The sequence below is a fragment of the Colobus angolensis genome, unplaced genomic scaffold (genome assembly GCF_000951035.1).
Source record: "Colobus angolensis palliatus isolate OR3802 unplaced genomic scaffold, Cang.pa_1.0 Scaffold319, whole genome shotgun sequence".
Taxonomy (NCBI): Eukaryota; Metazoa; Chordata; class Mammalia; order Primates; family Cercopithecidae; genus Colobus; species Colobus angolensis.
In genome coordinates, this window is record NW_012116477.1 from 1034420 (window position 1) to 1053419 (window position 19000).

The 19000-nt window shown below is 46.7% G+C and overlaps 1 protein-coding gene across 1 annotated transcript in view; it reads left to right on the plus strand.

Annotated features, from left to right (window-relative positions):
- ATP9A (ATPase, class II, type 9A) overlaps window positions 1-19000 on the plus strand; it is a 174603-nt gene that overhangs the window by 52873 nt on the left and 102730 nt on the right. Inside the window, exons 5-9 of the mRNA XM_011951371.1 lie at window positions 2209-2267; window positions 3520-3571; window positions 5553-5647; window positions 13048-13128; window positions 14702-14802. Of these exons, the coding sequence (XP_011806761.1) occupies window positions 2209-2267; window positions 3520-3571; window positions 5553-5647; window positions 13048-13128; window positions 14702-14802 (388 nt within the window). The remainder of the gene's footprint in view (window positions 1-2208; window positions 2268-3519; window positions 3572-5552; window positions 5648-13047; window positions 13129-14701; window positions 14803-19000) is intronic.

Sequence of the window (19000 nt, forward strand, 5' to 3'; positions counted from 1 at the left end):
GGCTAATTTTTGTATTTTTAGTAGAGACTGGATTTCACCATGTTGGCCAGGCTAATCTCGAACTCCTGACCTCAGGTGATCCACCCGCCTTGGCCTCCCAAAGTGCTGGGATTACAGGTGTGAGCCACCGTGGCGCCCAGGCTATAATTACTTTTTATCTCTCTCTTAGCTGAACATTTGTAAGTTACATGGGCTTGTTACAAGATATCAGTATCATAAAGATTTTGAGGTGTTGCTCCCTGTATGTGAATTTAACCTATCACCAGAATAAATTCTCTCTTCCTCTCTGGACTCACTCACAGCATGCAGGGCCACCTGGCCCCAGCTGGCCCCTTCCACTTTCATCTCTTGCTGTTCTCTGCTTTCCTGATGCTTCGCGTCTTACTGAAAGAGTTCTAGCCTTTGGCTGTGTGCATGCTGTTAGCTATTCACCTGTCCCACTTTCTCACATCTCAGGGTGCCTTTCATCTGTTATTGGAAACACAGTGTCCTTCGTCTAATTCTGGCCTCAACTCTCCCACGGAGAGTTTGTTGACAGCCATCCCTCTGATTCTCCAACCCCTTTCATCCATTATTTGTTTATTGCCTCCTCCCCTCCACTGGACTTGGGTCTCATGTATCCCCATCCCTTAGAACCCCTGCCATACAGCAGATGTTCAGTAAATGCTGCCTGGGTGTTGAGTGAAAAATCAAGTGCCTTCTGTGTACTGGGCGCTGCTCTAGGTACTTCTTAGGAGGTGAAATTTCCTTCCTTCCCGCTCTCTCAGTACACGGGGTACACTGCCAGTGTTTCGCAGGCTGTTTTGCACTAACAGCATCTGTCTGGCTGTCTTGCCTGCCAGATTTTTGGTTGACAACCAAAGACTGTGGGCCCAGTTCAGCTCTGCGTTTGGTTGGTTTTACATGGCTCGAGAGCTGAGGATGTTTCTTATGTTTTAAAACGTAAAATGTACATGTACAAAAGACTATGAGCCTTTTTAGGGGGATCATTAGTTGGGAGGGTTGAAGACATGGCTCTTGGCCACAGGACCTAAACTATTGACTCTCTGGTTCTTTGCAGAATAACTGTGTCAGCTCCTCTCCTAGGCTGGGAGCTCTCTGAGAATATGGGGACTGTCTTCATCCTTGGTTCCCCAAGACACAGCCCTCAGTCGTGTTTTTTTTATTTTTTATTTTTAGTTTTTGAGACGGGGTCTCACTGTTGCCCAGGCTGGAGTGACATGATCACAGCTCACTGCAACCTCTATTTCCTGGGCACAAGTGATCCTCCCACACCTCAGCCTCCCGAATAGCTGGGACTACAGGCATGTACCACCACACCCAGCTAATTTTTATATTTTTGGTAGAGACAGGGTTTTGACATGTGGCCAGGCTGGTTTTGAACTCCTGGGCTCAAGCCATCTGCCTGCTTTGGCCTTCCAAAGTCCTGGGATTACCGATGTGAGCCACTGTGCTTGGCCCAGCCGTGTTTTTTGGGTTGAACGGAACTCACTGCTTTTCTTCTCTACTCTGGAGTCAGATGCAGGTGTGAATCCCAGCACTGGCCTGTTCTAACTCTGAGACTCTGGGGGAAGGGGGACATCCTGAGTCTCCTTTCCTCATCTGAAAGCTGGGGATGGAACTACCTTCGTCTGAGGGCTATTGTGAAGATTAAGTGAAACATCAAAGTCTATACAGTGCTGAGCACAGAATTAGCATTTAATGTTAGCTTTTACTGCTTAAACATCCAGCAAAATTATACAGTCTGATCATAATCCTATAAATCAAAGCATGTAGCAATTATCAATTAAAAAGTAAATCAGTCCTTTGGAATTAATTAACTTCTTTCTTTTTGGTGGTGTTGAAAATTAAGACTTTTTCCCCCCAGTACTTTGCATCGAAGTCACTGTTAAGTGGTGCTGAAAATTAAGACTTTTTTCCCCCCAGTACTTTCCATCTAAGTCACTCTTAAGGCAAATAAATGATCTTTCATGAAGGGCTCAAGCTATTCCAGTGCTCTGTGAAGTGGGCATTTCTGCAGCGGCCTCTGCAGCGGTTGAGCCCTTTCCTGGAGAGGCAGGAGATAATGGTGATGGAGTCGGTGGCAGCCGTGGGTGGGAGAATGTACTTCTGGGTGTGCTGTGTGTTTGCAGGCTGGGCACTCTGTAAAGACATGTTGAATTGAAATGAATTAAGATGGTGATGTATCTTGAACCTGTTGCGTTGCAGGCACAGTGAAGGTGAAGAGTTCTAACATCCAAGTTGGAGACCTTATCATCGTTGAAAAGGTGAGCAGGATCTGGAAGCTTGTGTGTGAATACCACTTCATGGGTCCTAACATGTCATTTGTGTATCTGGTAGATGAAGTGAATGATGCATTTTGGGATTCTATCCAAAAACTTTGCCTTGGGAGGAGAATCTCCTGTGAGACACACACACACACGCAAATATTTTTTCAAGGTTTATATGTGTTGGTTAGCCAGAAATCCTGCTTACAAACATAAGTACAAGTTTTGATTTCCTGTTTGATGTGCTTATTATTTTGGGATAAAAAATAATAAAATCTTTCCTAGAAGTCTGCTTACTATATAGACACTTAAAATATTTATGAAATTTACCTTTTGAGCCACTTTAGCTTGCATTTCCTGACTTAACCATTGTGCTTGTTTTTTATTTTATGGGGAGCAGGGGTTAAGTGTAACCTGAGAACAGTAAAAAGATCAAAAATACATTTTAAAAAATAGCTGTGTCAGTGTGTTTGTTACTTTAGCAAACACTCATATCTTTTTCTAGTGTGTGTATTTGGAAGGTATGGGATTTTGGGGGGTGGCTCTGGAGAGGCTTGGAATAATATTTGATTAGAAAAGGGTTGTGTCTTAACTTGTTTCTGTAGAAATTGAGCTATGCTCTTTTAAAAGGATTAAATCCAAGAACTCAAAGCTGCTTTGAGGTAAAGTGAAACTCTTTTGGGTGGTAGCTCAGAAGAACCACACAAACCCCCTCTATGTTATCACATACTTTTCTGTTCATAATTAAATGGGGGCTGCTGGCTCCCCCCGCTTCCCCCAGCTTTTTTGAGAATGGCTTTTGTTGCTTCTTACTACTTTCCTTCCTTATTAAAATCCACTAAAAGCCAAACATCAAGCTGGGAAGTTGGTAGAAGCAGAAAGCATGAGCGGAGGGTCTGTCTTGAGTCTCAGCAGACAGCCTGGAAGAGAGCCAGCTGGGGAGGCCGACTTTCGGGATTTTGGGAGGTAATGGTTGAATTCGCCAGAAAACTAGAAGCTCTCTTTCCAAGATAAGATTTTGATAGGGGGTTAGTAAAGTAGCAGCGGTGTGCAAGATTTTTCAGATTCAAAATAAATCCCCAAATCTGTCTCTGACAAAGGCAGAAACTTAAAAGAGGCTGTGAGTTTCAGTCCCCCCCCCCCCCCCAACCCACAACCCAAGGAGGGGTAGGGGTAGCGGCGGAAACCTCCCTCCCCCCTCCCGGCACATGGTCAGTCATTCACAGTAACAGTCTTTCTTTTCATAACACAGAACCAGCGGGTCCCTGCCGACATGATCTTCCTGAGGACATCAGAAAAAAACGGTAAACATCTGAGATCAATTTGGAAAATAACCATTAACCTTTCAGTGGTAATTTGGTAAAATAATCATTTGAAAATGTCACAAAGTAGATTATCATTTTGGAGCCATGGAGGCAAATCAAAAGCATCTTTTTCAATAGACCATTCTTTTTAAACAGTGTTGTTGGTGTTTAAAAGTCAATAGATTTTGGTCATTAAAAAATACAGTTTGTGGAACACCGGCTGACTCACATCTGGTAAAGTCATGCATACAGTGGCCTTGGGTTTCCTCTCCGGGCTGTGTTAAGCTCAGCCTCAGGAGTTGGGACGAGGAAGTGTCTCTAACATGTAGAAGTAAACAGAAATCCTCTCTCTTCTAAGCTGATACCAGCAGATGTGTCATGAGTGGGGGCAGTATAGAAACTGGGGAGAGGGGGGTGTCTTTTCTGCCCTTTGTTCATGAGTTGGGGACCTTGCCCATAGCACTTATTGATTTATTTATTGTAGCCTGAGTTTGTGGGCTGGGAATCTCTGAAGTCTCCTACAAGGCCTTTAACTCCTTGCAGTTGTTGCCTAGGGTGGCAGCTGCCATTGCCTGCCTACCCTATCAGTCTACTAAAATTGCCCTAATTTTTTTTTTTTTTTCTTGAGACTGGATCTTGCTCTGTCGCCCAGGCTGGAATGCAGTGGTATGATCTCAGCTTACTGCAACCTCTGCCTCTTGGGTTCAAGCCATTCTCCTGCCTCAGCCTCCCGTGCACCACCATGCCTGGCTAATTTTTATATTTTTAGTAGGGATGGAGTTTCACCATGTTGGCCAGGCTGGTCTTGAACTCCTGACCTCAAGTGATCCGTCAGCCTCCCAAAGTGCTGGAATTACAGGTGTGAGCCACCACGACTGGCCAAAATGGCCTTGGTTTTAATTTTTGTTATTTAAGCTGTTCTGAGGAAATAAGGCTGTTTTTCTCTTATCTGACATGATTGGAGGTTTCTGAACACGTGAAAAATTTACGTTCATATTCCTTTGAGGATGCTGCAACGTATTTCATTATGAATGGAATTAAAGTACAAGTAAAATTGTATACTGATATGTAATCAGGACAGGAGGTAAAAGGTACTAGATTAAAACAGTCTTTGAAAAACTATAGCTTTGTCTTCAAATTCGTTCTTGTGTCCTATTTAGTGAAAACAGAGCATTATGGAGTTATCAGGGCCCCTGACATGCTCTTTTTTTCTTAAAAAATAAAAGAAAAAACCAAAACTATGTGTGTTCTACTTGAATAGTTCTCAAAGACTGAACTGCAGTGTCGTGAGTGGAGTGTGTTCTGTATCTGATGGAGTGTACAGCTGACTACTTGCATGGATCTGTATCAGATGGAAAGATACACCTCTGAAATGTGCCAGCCCGTAATGACCTCATGCTTGCCTGGATCGATCGGTGCTGTTCTGAGCTCTGTGCACGAATCACCTCTTTGTCACAACATCTCTGCAGGGTCAGGACTGTCCCTATCTCCACTTTTACAGACGAGGAAACCGAGGCTCAGAGAGGATAGGCAACTATCAGGGCACAAAGCTAGTATGTGGTAGAGCCTGGACCTGCACTCAGGTGGTTTGGGTCCTGAGAAGGTGCTGGCGATGCCTGGCCAGACAGCTAGGAATGCTGGTCACCCTGTGCTGGTCCCCGTTCTATCTCTCCACTGAATCACTACAGCAAGATTGCGAGGTCTACGTTTCTCCACATTTTACAGACACTGGAGCTTAACAAGGCCAAGAAACTAGCCTGGGATCTCACTGAGAGAGAGTGGTGGAGTGAGGATTTGAACTCTGAGCTTTCTGATCCCAGAGCTTATTATGGAAGAAGTGGGAGTTAGGATATGTATTTTCCCTTGTGGTCGCTGGCCATTGGTTGGCTGTTCTTACAAGGACCAGAGCAGACGCTGCCCCGAGCTGCCGAGGGAAGGGTGCTTGAGGTGCAGGTGACAGCACCCGACTTCCTTCCCACAGGGTCATGCTTCTTGCGGACGGATCAGCTGGATGGGGAGACGGACTGGAAGCTGCGGCTTCCTGTGGCCTGCACGCAGAGGCTCCCCACGGCCGCCGTGAGTAGCTTTCCCTGCAGAAGCCCATGCTGGCAACCTGGCTTAGCAGGGTTCTCAAACTCAAATACCTCGGGGGCCAGGAATGGGATGGCAGCTGTGAAGTGGGGCCGGTGGGGGAGCATGGGGTCCTGGAGAGCCCTTGGGACTAGTTGGCTTCCCTGATGTGGCCAGGCCAAAAGCAGACTCTGAGTGTAGGCAGTGAGCTCTCCCGTGAGAAGCTGAAAACCGTAAGGAACCTTGCCAAGGTGCCTCACCAAAATTTAAAGGATAAGCCAGAGCATGTCACTGCTCTGCTCAAAACCGACAAAGGTAGGCCAGGCTCGGCGGCATGCACCTGTAGTCCCAGCTGCTCAAGAGGCTGAGTCAGGAGAATTGCTTAAGCCCATGGGTTCGATGCTCCAGTGAGCTGTCATTGTCCCTGGGAATAGCAACTGCACTCCAGCCTGGGCAGCATAGTGAGACCTGTGTCTAATAAAATTAATAATGATAAAATAAAATAAACAACCCTCCAAAGATTTCTCATCTTACTGAGAATCAGTTCTGTGGTGCTTGCTGTCATCTTCAGCTCCTTCCCATTTGTCTCTCTGCTGAGGCTCTGACCTCAGTGCCTGGCCTTCTCTCCTCTGCCTGCCAGCCTGTCGGGTCTGTCATTCCGTCCCTGGATGTTTACTGTTGCCATTTCCTCCACCGGGAGCCCTCTGATCTCTGGCGAGTCTGCCTGGCAGGTCATCTCCACACTCCACTGAGCTTTTGCTCACGCGTCTCCTTATCGGAGAGGCTCTTTCTGCCCTCCTCTCCCTGCATCCCCACTTCGCTCACTTCCAGGCAGCGTCCCTGTGAGTGGGCTCTGCCTGTTGTACTCTCTGCCGGATCCCCAGTGTGGATGACGGGGTGCAGGCCCTGGCTGAAAGGATGGCCGTAGTAGTTGGTCAAGTGTAACTTAAGTGTCCGGTGACTGGCATGCCCCACCGTGGTCTGGAAGGATGAAGTGGAACACGGAAGCTTCCCCTGTACTCACGTCACGTGGATCCAAGCCACTCCTTACTGTGTCCCCTGAGGGAGGAGGATAGGTCCACGTCTTGGTGGTACTGACATAATAAGAAATGTAGCCACCCTATGAATGATTTTTCATGGCTTATACAAAGTGAAATAGCACCATAATTACTGTTAATTTTAAACCAGGAATTTTATTTTATTGTTTATTTATGAGACAGACTCTTACTCTGTCGCCCAGGGTGGAGTACAGTGGCGTGATCTCGGCTCACTGCAACTTCCACCTCCTGGGTTCAAGCAATTTTCCTGCCTCAGCCTCCCGAGTAGCTGGGATTACAGGCGCCCGCCACCACGCCCAGCTAATATTTGTATTTTTAGTAGAGGCAGAGTTTCGCGGTGTTGGCCAGGATGGTCTCAAACTCCTGGCCTCAGTTGATCCACCTGCCTCAGCCTCCCAAAGTGCTGTGGTTACTGGCATGAGCCACGGTGCCCGGCCTAAACCAGGAATGTTAGAACAGTGAGTTTCTAACTACTGGCTGGGAGCCCCTGGGGACTTGTAGCAGCCACCGTCATGCCTGTGAGGTGTAGCTAACCTGACGACAGAATTCTGATCCTTAAAACGATTTAAAAGATCTGTTCTAGAGACAGGTTAGCGGGGCATGGAAGTGAAGGTGCCGCAGATTCCGCAGCATGGGATTGCGTTACTTGGTGCGTGCTTTAGAAGCATGACACAGTTTAATAAACGCTCGCTTTTCCTCTCGTTGGGTCCAGGCTTGGGCTGGATTTCACAGAAAGATGAGATCCTATCTTTGTTGTCAAGGAACTCGGCCTTAGTGTGATTATTGGGGGGTGGTCTCTGTGAGGAGCAGCATTTTAACACAATTTTAGATAATGAGATTTATATGAGCTGGGCGCAGTGGCTCACGCCTGTAATCCCAGCATTTTGGAAGGCCGAGGCAGGCAGATCACTTGAGACCATCCTGGGCAATGTGGTGAAACCCTGTCTCTACAAAAAATACGAAAAGTAGCCAGGCCTGGTAGCGCACACATATCGTCCCAGCTACTCAGGATGCTGAGGTGGGAGGATGGCTTGAGCCTGGGAGGCGGAGGTTGCAGTGAGCCGAGATTGTGCCACTGCACTCCAGGCTGGGTGACAGAGTGAGACCCTGTCTCAAAAAAACAAAAAAAGATTTCTATGAAACGATGACCTGATTAATACATGAGTATATTCTTGTTAAAAATAGTTCAACTGTATGGAAAGCTGTGGAAGAAAAAGTGAGAAACCCTGCTTACAGCCTTTACCTCAGATCTTACCTTCTTCCCAGAGGGAATCAAGGGTCATGTGAAGTCAATAGTGGTCTTTCCAGATGTTTCTCAATGCACTTACTTATAAATATACAGATGCAGACTTGTTTGTGGTATGTGGTTTCACATAAATGGCATAAGACTGTATTTGTTGTTCTGCAGTTTTTTTCACCCTCCACTTTTTTTTTTTTTTTTTTTTTTTGATGGAGTCTTGCTCTGTCACCCAGGCTGGAATGCAGTGGCATGATCTCGGTTCACTGCAAGCTCTGCATCCCGGGTTCATGCCATTCTCCTGCCTCAGCCTCCCGAGTAACTGGGACTACAGGTGCCCGCCACCCCACCTAGCTAATTTTTTGTATTTTTAGTAGAGACAGGGTTTCACCGTGTTAGCAAAGATGGCGTCAATCTCCTGACCTCGTGATCCACCTGCCTCGGCTTCCCAAAGTGCTTGGATTACAGGTTTGAGCCACCGCACCTGGCTTTTTTTTTTTTTTTTGGAGACAGAATCTTATTCTGTTGCCCAGGCTGGAGTGCAGTGGCACCATCTCAGCTCACTGCAACCTCTGCCTCCCGGGTTCAAGTGATAATCCTGCCTCAGCCCCCGAGTAGCTGGGACTACAGTCTTGAGCCACCACACCCGGCTAATTTCTGTATTGATGGGGTTTCACCATGTTGGCCAGGCTGGTCTCAAACTCCTGACCTCAGGTGATCCACCTGCCTTAGCCTCCCACAGTGCTGGGATTACAGGCGTGAGCCGCTGCGCCTGGCCCTACTCCACGTTTAATGTGTCTCTGAGCCTTATGAATACACAGAGGCGGTATGCATATAGTGCCTCCTAGTTAGTTAGCAAGAGTGCAGGCTCTGCCTGAAGGGGTGGTGGCTGGTAGCCTCTACCATCTCTTGACCCTTGTTGCCAAGTGGCGTTGTTGGCCAAGTTTGCCTATCTGATTGTTTTTGAAAGAGTACCCAGAAATCCAGATTTTCATGTGCAATCACTCAAATTTTAAATGTTGATAGTTCATTTCATTAAAAATTTAGAGAAGGCTGGGCGTGGTGGCTCACACCTGTAATCCCAGCACTTTGGGAGGCCAAGGCAGGTGGATCACGAGGTCAGGAGATTGAGACCATCCTGGCCAACATGGTGAAACCCTGTTTCTACTAAAATACAAAAAATTATCCAGACTTGGTGGTGTGTGCCTGTAGTCCTAGCTATTTGGGAGGCTGAGGCAGGGAAATAGTTTGAATCTGGGAGTCGGAGGTTGCAGTGAGCTGAGATCGCGCCACTGCACTCCAGCCTGGCAACAGAGCGAGACTCCGTATCAAAAACAAACAAAATTTAGAGTATACTTTTTTTTTTTTTTGAGATGGAATTTCAATCTTGTTGCCCAGGCTGGAGTGCAATGGTGTGATCTCAGCTCATTGCAGCCTCCACCTCCTGGGTTCAAGCAATTCTCTTGCCTCAGCTTCCTGAGTAGCTGAAATTACAGGCGTGTGCCACCACGCCCAGCTAATTTTTTTTTTTTTTTTTTGTATGTTTAGTAGAAATGGGGTTTTACCATGTTGGCCAGGCTGGTCTCGAACTCCTGACCTCAAGTGATCCACCAGTCTCGGCCTTCCATAGTGCTGGGATTACAGGTGTGAGCTACTATGTCCCATCTTGGAGTGTAGTTTCATTCTTTTTTTGCATCTGCATAATATTCCAAGACATGTGGCTATCACAATATATCCATTTCCCATATTTTAGTATTTCTGGACATTTTTTGGTATATCTATCACTTTATAATTGGGTGCCTTGGTTATCAAGTAAGATTTATCTAGTAAGGCAATCCCTGCTTTCTTTTTTTTCTGGCAATGATTCCTACTACCCTTTAAAAGGTCAGGTAAAGACAGGGTACAAAGAAACTTGTAAATGACTGGGATGGGGACATGCCACAACAGGCTGCTGGCGGGAGCTGCAAAGTTTAGACAAGACACCTGCTTCTAGCTCAGCTGGCTCCTTCATGGCTGGGCTGCCTTCTCCTGCAGGAGTAATCGGCCTACCTGGGCCACGTCGTCAGGATTGGCAGTACGGTTTGAAATAATTTTGTTAAAATGAAGAGGAAGGAAGAAGAATCTGGAAAAGGAAGAGAGGAGAAGAAACAGATCCAATAACCAGGTGCTGGTACAGAGCTGGCTGCGGTGACCGCAGCCGTGGCCTCAGGGTGCCCTGATGAAGCACAGGTCCTGTGGTCACTGTTGCCCATCCAAGGGCAGCTGTGTCCCTCTGCGCAGCAGGCGTGGAAGCTGGGCCCCATAGTGTCTGTGTACTGCTCCCCTAAAATGTAGTGGTGGTGTGGCTGTTTCACAGGTTAGAGACAGAACAGAGGGGTCATTGATTTCTCCAAATTCATATGACTGGTATGTGGGGGCTGGGGTTTGCTCCTGGCTCTCTTTGTGCAAAGCCTCATCTTTGACCAGCAGGCAGTTGGCGGAGTATGGGAACTCAAGAGCCCCCCCGTAGCAGATGATCTTCCTATTAAGAAGAAAAGTAGGCCAGGCGCGGTGGCTCATGCCTGTAATCCCAGCACTTTTGGAGACCGAGGCGGGTGGATCACGAGGTCAAGAGATTGAGACTGTCTTTATTAAAAATACAAAAAAAAAATTAGTTGGGTGTGGTGGCGGGCGCCTGTAGTCACAGCTACTCGGGAGGCTGAGGCAAGAGAATGGCTTGAACCTGGGAGGCAGAGGTTGCCGTGAGACGAGATTGCACCATTGCACTCCAGCCTGGCAACAGAGCAAGACTCCATCTCAAAAAAAAAAAAAAAAGAAAAGAAAAGCAACTGAGAAAAAAACAACTCTATAATATAACCTCCTGTCCTCATGCCATATATATGTGAAAGTGGGTGTGTATATGACATAATCATCCATTGTTAGCTTGGCCTTTAACTTGTTGCATGATCTGGGCCTCGCCCTGCCATTACCTCTCGGGACCTGCCTGTGCCAGTGCAGGGAATCATTCCGTCCTGTCCCCGTTCGATGGGGCTTTCTGCTTCTGAACTTACTTCCATTCCACACTGCGCTTTGGCCTGTCCCTTCCTCATCCTGGGCTTCACCCCTGCCCCCTCCATCGCCTTTCCTGTTGCCCAGTCCCCGTCTACTTCCTTTCTTCTTTGTTCTGGAAGTGACTGCTGCTTTCCCTGCTTGTACCTGTCTTATGCCACTTCGCATATGCTGCTTTGAAATGTAGTTTTTGCCCAGATCTTTCACTTTTGGGCTTTCTTATCACCTAAGGCTGACTTCTTGTTTGCTTTTAAAAAAATTGCGCTAAAAAACCCATAACATAAAATCTACCATCGTAATCATTTTTTTTTTTTTTTTTTTTGAGACGGAGTCTCGCTCTGTTGCCCAGGCTGGAGTGCAGTAGCCGGATCTCAGCTCACTGCAAGCTCCGCCTCCTGGGTTTATGCCATTCTCCTGCCTCAGCCTCCGGAGTAGCTGGGACTACAGGCGCCCGCCACCTCGCCTGGCTAGTTTTTTTTTGTATTTTTTAGTAGAGACAGGGTTTCACAGTGTTAGCCAGGATGGTCTCGATCTCCTGACCTCGTGATCCGCCCGTCTCGGCCTCCCAAAGTGCTGGGATTACAAGCTTGAGCCACCGCGCCCGGCCCGTAATCATTTTTAAGTGCACAGTTCAGTGGCATGAAATACACTGAACTTGTCCTGCAGGCATCAGCTGTGTTCATCTTTGGAACTTTTTTCATCTTTCAAAACTAGAACTCTCGACTCATTAAGCAGTAACTTCATTCCCGCCTTGGCCCAAACCCTGGCGAGCATCTTTCTGTTTTCTGTCTCTATGAATTAAACTACTCTAAGTTCCTCCTGTAAGTGGATCACTTAGTTTTTGTCTTTTTGTGACTGGTATATTTCACTGAGCGTAATGTCTTCTTCCAGGTTCATCTGTATCGTAGCCTGTGTCAGAACTTCTTTTTCAAGGCTGAGTAATATTCCATTACATGGACAGACCACACTTTGTTTATCCATTCATCCACTGATGCTTGTTTGACTTGCTTCCACTTCTTGGCTGTTGTGAATAATGCTGCTACGTACATGGGTGGACAGATGATCACGTCATGTCCCTGCTTTCAGTTCTTTTGGGTGTATACCCGGAGGTGGAATTGCTGGATTATTTGGTAGTTTTCTGATTAATTTTTTGAGGAAGTGCTGTGCTGTTTCCGTAGCTGTTGCAACATCTGACGTTCCCAGCAACAGTGCACAGGGCCTCCAGATTCTCCACCTCTTCATCATACTTGTTTTTGTTTTTGTTTTGATAGCAGCCATCCTTATGGGTGGGAGGCGTTCTTACTTGCTTTTTTAGTTCTTCCCAGAGGTTTATACAGAGTAGATGCCCAGTAATCATTTGTTGAATGAGTATTTTCTTTCCTTTTTTTTTTTTTTTTTTTTTGAGATGGAGTCTCACTCTGTCATCCAGGCTGGAGTGCAGTGGCGCGATTTCAGCTTACTGCAACCTCCACCTCCCGGGTTCAAGCGATTCTCCTGCCTCCGCCTCCCGAGTAGCTGCAATTACAGGCATGCGCCACCACGCCCAGCTAATTTTTTTGTATTTTTAGTAGAGACAGGATTTCAACATGTTGGCCATGCTGGTCTCGAACTCCTGGCCTCAAGTGATCCACCCACTTCATCCTCCCAAAGTGCTGGGATTACAGGCATTAGCCACCACGCCTAGCTTGAATGAATATTTTCAATGATACAGACAAGTCTTGCAAGCCAGAATTTAGCAGAGGAGGATCTGCCACTTTCCAGGGTATTCATAGGTGTGTAGCATCACCCCATCAAGTCTGGAAAGTGCTGGGTAAACATAGAGAAACAAGGGTCTTCACTGTACAGTCTAGACTGTCAGGGTGTCTTGAGATACTGTATGCAGCGACTCTTAAACTTACTTAACAGAGGACTTTCCTCTTGTTTCCACCTTCCCTGTAATTTTAAGGGCCTGTTTGCTGTGTGTGGGAAATATAGTTGCTTTTGAAAAATAGTAGATGCCTCCTGAAGTCTTAAATTGTGAAGTGATTTTGTTTTGACTCCCAAATGTGACTTCTGTTGAACAGGACCTTCTTCAGATTCGATCGTATGTGTATGCGGAAGAGCCAAATATTGACATTCACAACTTCGTGGGAACTTTTACCCGAGTAAGTGAGCTTACTTCACACAGGATCCTGTGACCAGGAGTGTGAAAGGGATGAAGACTGAGAAGTACTGATAGTTCTTTGTCAGGAAGTAGTTTTATGCCGGGTGGGGATGTAAAGAAGGCACCACCTTGAAAGCCAACATACTGTTTCTCAGTAAGGTCGACACAACTGGAATTTTCTTCCGGCCAACTGGAATTTTCTTCCGGCCTTGGAACGGCTTGAATGACCCTACAACTTAGAGCCAAGCTTTGCTGTAATTCACATGAACGCTGACGTCGGAAAGCAGTTTTTCTTTCTCTGTCCTTCAGATGGATCTGTGTCCTCTGTTTTTTTTTTTTTTTTGAGACGGAGTCTCGCTCTGTCACCCAGGCTGGAGTGCAATGGTGCGATCTCGGCTCACTGCAAGCTGCGTGTCCCAGGTTCACACCATTCTCCTGCCTCAGCCTCCCGAGTAGCTAGGACCACAGGCACCTGCCACCATGCCTGGCTAGTTTTTTGTATTTTTAGTAGAGACAGGTTTTCACTCTTAGCCAGGATGGTCTCGATCTCCTGACCTCGTGATCTGCCCGCCTTGGCCTCCCAAAGTGCTGGGATTACAGGCATGAGCCACCATGCCTGGCCTTTTTTTTTTTTTTTTTTTTTTTTTAGGCAGTCTCCTTCTGTCGCCCAGGCTAGAGTGCAGTGGCATGATCTCGGCTCATTGGAACCTCTGTCTCCCGGGTTCAAGCGATTCTCCTGCCTCCGCCTCCTGAGTAGCTGGGATTACAGGCGTGCGTCACCATGCCTGGCTAATTTTTTGTATTTTTAGTAGAGACGGGGTTTCACCGTGTTGGCTAGGCTGGTCTCGAACTCCTGACCTCAGGTGATCCACCCACCTTGGCCTCCCAAAGTGTTGGGATTACAGGCGTGAGCCACCGCACCCAACTTTTGTCCTCTTTTATTCATAAAAATCCTATCTGCCGTTTTCATAATTTTTAAGCCACTTCCAGACCTTTCAGAACAGAAATTAAATTTGGATTTAATTTGTTTTAGGAGGCCTGGCGTGGTGGCTCACACCTGTAATCCCAGCACTTCGGGAGGCTGAGGTGGGCAGATCCCCCGAGGTCAGGAGAATTGCTTGAACCTGGGAGGTGGAGGTTGCAGTGGGCCAAGATCGCTCCGTCTCAAAAAAAAAAAAAAAAATTATTTTAGAAATATGGGTCAAGAGATTTCTGGACCCCACATTACATTGTCCACGTTCTCTTTCTATAAGCCACAAACAAAGTTGCCCTGCAGACAGCCTGATTGGTTTGCTTTTATGTTTTGATTCTTACCTCGTAAAACATTTTTCAGTGCTAAGAGGCCTGCGCTTCTTAAATCACAGGCCAACTTTTTCACGTATTTCTGTGGGAGATGAAAACCCCAAGGGCAGTGGTGGAAGAGCTCGGCCCTCCCCTCATGGTGGAGCTGTCGGCTTCCAAACCGGGCCCCCAGTTTCCTCAGGGGGATATCGCGAGCGGACCAGGCTAGAAGCAGCCTGTGGATTCCGGGGAAGCCGTGCGGGGTGAACGTGTGTCCGTGTGGTCTTTTCCAGGAAGACAGCGACCCCCCGATCAGCGAGAGCCTGAGCATAGAGAACACGCTGTGGGCTGGCACCGTGGTCGCATCAGGTAAGGCGCCATTTCGAGGAATGTGGTAGCAATTTGAAAAGGAAAGAAAATCCTTTCGTAATTAGAATAATCATCTGTCAGTTGGAAAAATGAGTGCTCGTTCAAATGGCATTTTCCACTTGTTCCGACACCTCCAGGGAATTAAACTGACATCTAATTGCAGCTCGGACACTTAGAGACGCCTGGGGGAGAAGCTGGCATGGCTTGTGGACCTTTTTGCGGCGTCCACGCTGGGAATAGCTGTAATTGCCTCTTCAGATTGACATTGTAATCTGTCCCAGAGCTGGAGGCAGCCTGGATGTTCTGGCTGGAGGTTGTGTTTGTAGGGTCTGTTGCGCTGGGACTGCCAGCACTGGGGCCCGAGGAAAGGGCGTGGGCCTGATTGAGCTGGAGCTTCTGGTTTAAACACCAAGAGGAAGTGGATATTGGTGCCTTTCTTTTTCTTTTTCTCTTTTTTTGAGACAAGGTCTTACTCTGTCGCCTAGGCTGGAGCACAGTGGCACAATCTTGGCTCACTGTAACCTCTGCCCCCCTAGGTTCAAGCAATTCTTGTGTCTCAGTCTCCTAAGTAGCTGGAATTATAGGCCCGTACCACCACGCTGGCTAAGTTTTGTATTTTTAGCAGAGATGGGATTTCACCATGTTGGCCAGGCTGGTCTCAAACTTCTAACCTCAAGTGATCCACCCACCTCAGCCTCCCTAAGTGCTGGGATTACAGACGTGAGCCACTGCGCCCGGCCCATTGGTGTCTCTCAGTGCTGGGATGATACTGATCCTGACTGCATGGGCTGAATATGACCCCTGATAGCAATGGTTAACATCAGCGGCATGCAGCCCATGTGTCAGGCCCTGTGCGTGTGTTACATACTGCACTTAACCCTCCTAAAGGCACCGTGAGAGTAGATACTATTATTCATATTATGCCCATTCTGCAGATGGTGGAACTGAGGCTGAGTGAGGTTAAGTAACTTGCTCTGAGGTCACACAGCAGGTAAAAGGCAGAGTTGGAACTTGAACCTAGGCACTGTGCTCCAGAAACAGAACTTACTGTGTAGCCATCATTTTCTTACATTTTGTGATATCATTAACTTAATAGTGTAATTAGTATTATAATTCTACTGCTGGTGACTTTCTGTCTTTACTATTAGAGGAATCAATTTTTTCCATTCTTCAAACATAGTATTCTCCGCTCCCCACCATCAAGCCATTTTCCTCTGCTGGTTGCTTCTCTCTTTCATTCATTCATTCGTTCATTTTTTTTTTTTTTTCCTTTCGAGACAGGGTCTTATTCTGTCACCCAGGCTAGAGTGCAGGGGTGCAATCATGGCTCGCTGCAGCCTCTAACTCCTGGGCTCAAGCAGTCCTCCTGCCTCAGCCTCCCAAACAGCTGGGACTACAAGTGCATGCCACCATGCCCAGCTAATTTTTAAATACTTTTTTAGAGATGGGGGTCTCACTCTTGCCCAGGCTGGTCTCAAACTCTCGGACTCAAGTGATCCTTCTGCTTCAGCCAAAATGCTGGGATCGTAGGTGTAAACCACCTTGCCTGTTCCTTCTTTGTCGCTCTTTAGTCCAGTAGACACTCGATTAGGATCCTGTGTGGCAAGGAGAGGGAATGAAGCAGCACAAACTATCCCCAGAGTACCATGTGTCACCATCCACACGTGCACTACTTCATACAAATAGGCAGAGACGCACTTTCCCTTGAGGTTTTTTTGCCACATTTTATTTCCACTGCCTGCCTTTGTTTTCATCATACTTTGGAACGTCTCTCAGGCCCCCTGATGACTAAAGAGCGAGACATTCTGCACGGTCATGCTTGGGCCATGCCTGGGCGCAGCCACGCAGGGCATGCAGCATGCAGACGTTCACATCCTGCACCTCCTCGCCACTTTCCACCCACGTCACCTGAACCAATTTTTTCCCGCTTTCAAGTCATTTATTAACAAATAATTAATTACTTTTTATTCTTTGATAATTTGACTGAAAAATAAGTATCTCATTCAGTTTGAATTTCCTAGATTACCTGGCAGGTGTTCATCTTTGCATCTGTCTGTTTTGTTTCTTTGTAAGTTACTAGTTGGCTTAAAAAAAAAAAAAAAAAGAGTCTCTCTGTCTCTGTCACTGAGGCTGGAGTGCAGTGGCGCCCATGTTGGTTCACTGCAACCTCCGCCTCCCAGGTTCAAGTGATTCTTCTGCTTCACCCTCTCCAGTAGCTGGGATTACAGGTGTGTGCAACCGCCCCCAGCTAATTTTTGTATTTTTATTTTTATTTATTTATTTATTTTTGAGACGGAGTCTCGCTCTGTCGCCCGAGCTGGAGTGCGGTGGCCGGATCTCAGCTCACTGCAAGCTCTGCCTCCCGGGTTTATGCCATTCTCCTGCCTCAGCCTCCGGAGTAGCTGGGACTACAGGCGCCCGCCACCTCGCCCGGCTAGTTTTTGTATTTTTTAGTAGAGACGGGGTTTCACCGTGTTAGGCAGGATGGTCTCGATCTCCTGACCTTGTGATCCGCCCGTCTCGGCCTCCCAAAGTGCTGGGATTACAGGCTTGAGCCACCACGCCCGGCCCTGTTTTTGTTTGTGATGGGCTTTATTTTCTTTTACCATATGGAAATTTAAAATTTTTATATTGCCTACATTTTTTCATTTCCTTTCCTGTCCTGTCCTGTCCTGTCCTTTCCTGTTTTGTCCTGTCCTTTCCTCCTCCTCCTTTCCCAGGCTGGAGTATAGTGTGATCTCAGCTCATGCAACCTCCACCTTCCCGGGTTCAAGTGATTCTCCTGCCTCAGCCTCCCAAGTAGCTGGGATTACAAGGGCCTGCCACCACGCCCAGCTAATTGTTTTTGTATTTTTAGTAGAGATAAGATTTCACCATGTTTCTCAGGCTGGTCTCAAACTCCTGACCTCATGATCCACCTACCTCGGCCTCTTAAAGTGCTGAGATTACAGGCATGTGCCTATGTTTTCATAGAAACAGGATTGCTGTTGGAAGGGCATATGCATTTTATGTTTTGATTCACCCAGCAAACTTGCCTCTTCTCCTGATAATCTTTTTTTTTTTTTTTGTGACGGAGTCTCGCACTGTCTCCCAGGCTAGAGTGCAGTGGTGTGATCTCGGCTCACTGCAACCTCCGCCTCCTGGTTACATGCCATTCTCCAGACTCTGCCTCCTGGCACCTGATAGTCTTAGCTTATCTGTGTACGTAGCCAGCAGTGTGTTTGTCTGACTTTTTAATTTTTGCCCATGTAATAGATATTGGACAAATGTTAACATATTGATTTGCCTTTAGAAAAATTATTTGTACAAACATCTTCCTTTATGTTTACTATTTATTTGTATTTTCTTAAATATATGTGTGAATGGCCAGTTTGTGTCCTGTGTCCGTTTTTTCTTCTTATGGGTTTTTAAAAAATAATTTGTAAGAATTGTTTATGTCATAAGAATATTAATCTTTTATTTGTTGCCTTAATTGCAATGACTGTTTCACTTGATCTCATTAGTATTTTGGAACTAAAGTTTGCAGTTTTTATCTAGTCAGACCTGTTGATCTTTTTTTCTTTTCAAGACAGGGTCTTGATCTGTCACCCAGGTTGTAGTGCAGTGACATGATCAGGGCTCACTGCGGCCTCGACCTCCCGGAATCAAATGATTCTCCCACCTCAGCCTTCTGAATAGCTGGGACTGTAGGCACACCTCACCAGGCTAACTTTTTGTATGTTTTGTAGAGACGGAGTTTTGCCATGTTGCCCAGGCTGGGGTCTTTTGTTTATGGTTTCTGTTTTTTTGTGCCATGCTAAGAAAATTTTTTCTACTCTAAAATTATAAAAATATCCACTGACTTTTTTTGGAGTGTTTGTATAGTCTTATATTAAAATACTTGGTTTAAGGAATAGAGTTAGGAGAACTAACTGGCAAGGGAATACTACCTCAGGTCAGACTCCAGGCTCCAGACCTTTAGGCCCAGTCTGCGTATCTGGCCCTGTGTGAAAAAGCAGCCTTACGGGGAATGAAAGTGTAAAATGAGGCTGGGCGCAGTAGCTCACACCTGTAATCCTAGCACTTTGGGAGACCAAGGCAGGAGGATTGCTTGAGTTCAGGAGTTTGAGACCAGCCTAGGCAACATGATGAAAACCCATCTCTACAAAAAATAAAACATGGCCGGGCGCGGTGGCTTATGCCTATAATCCCAGCACGTTGGGAGGCTGAGGCGGGCGGATCAC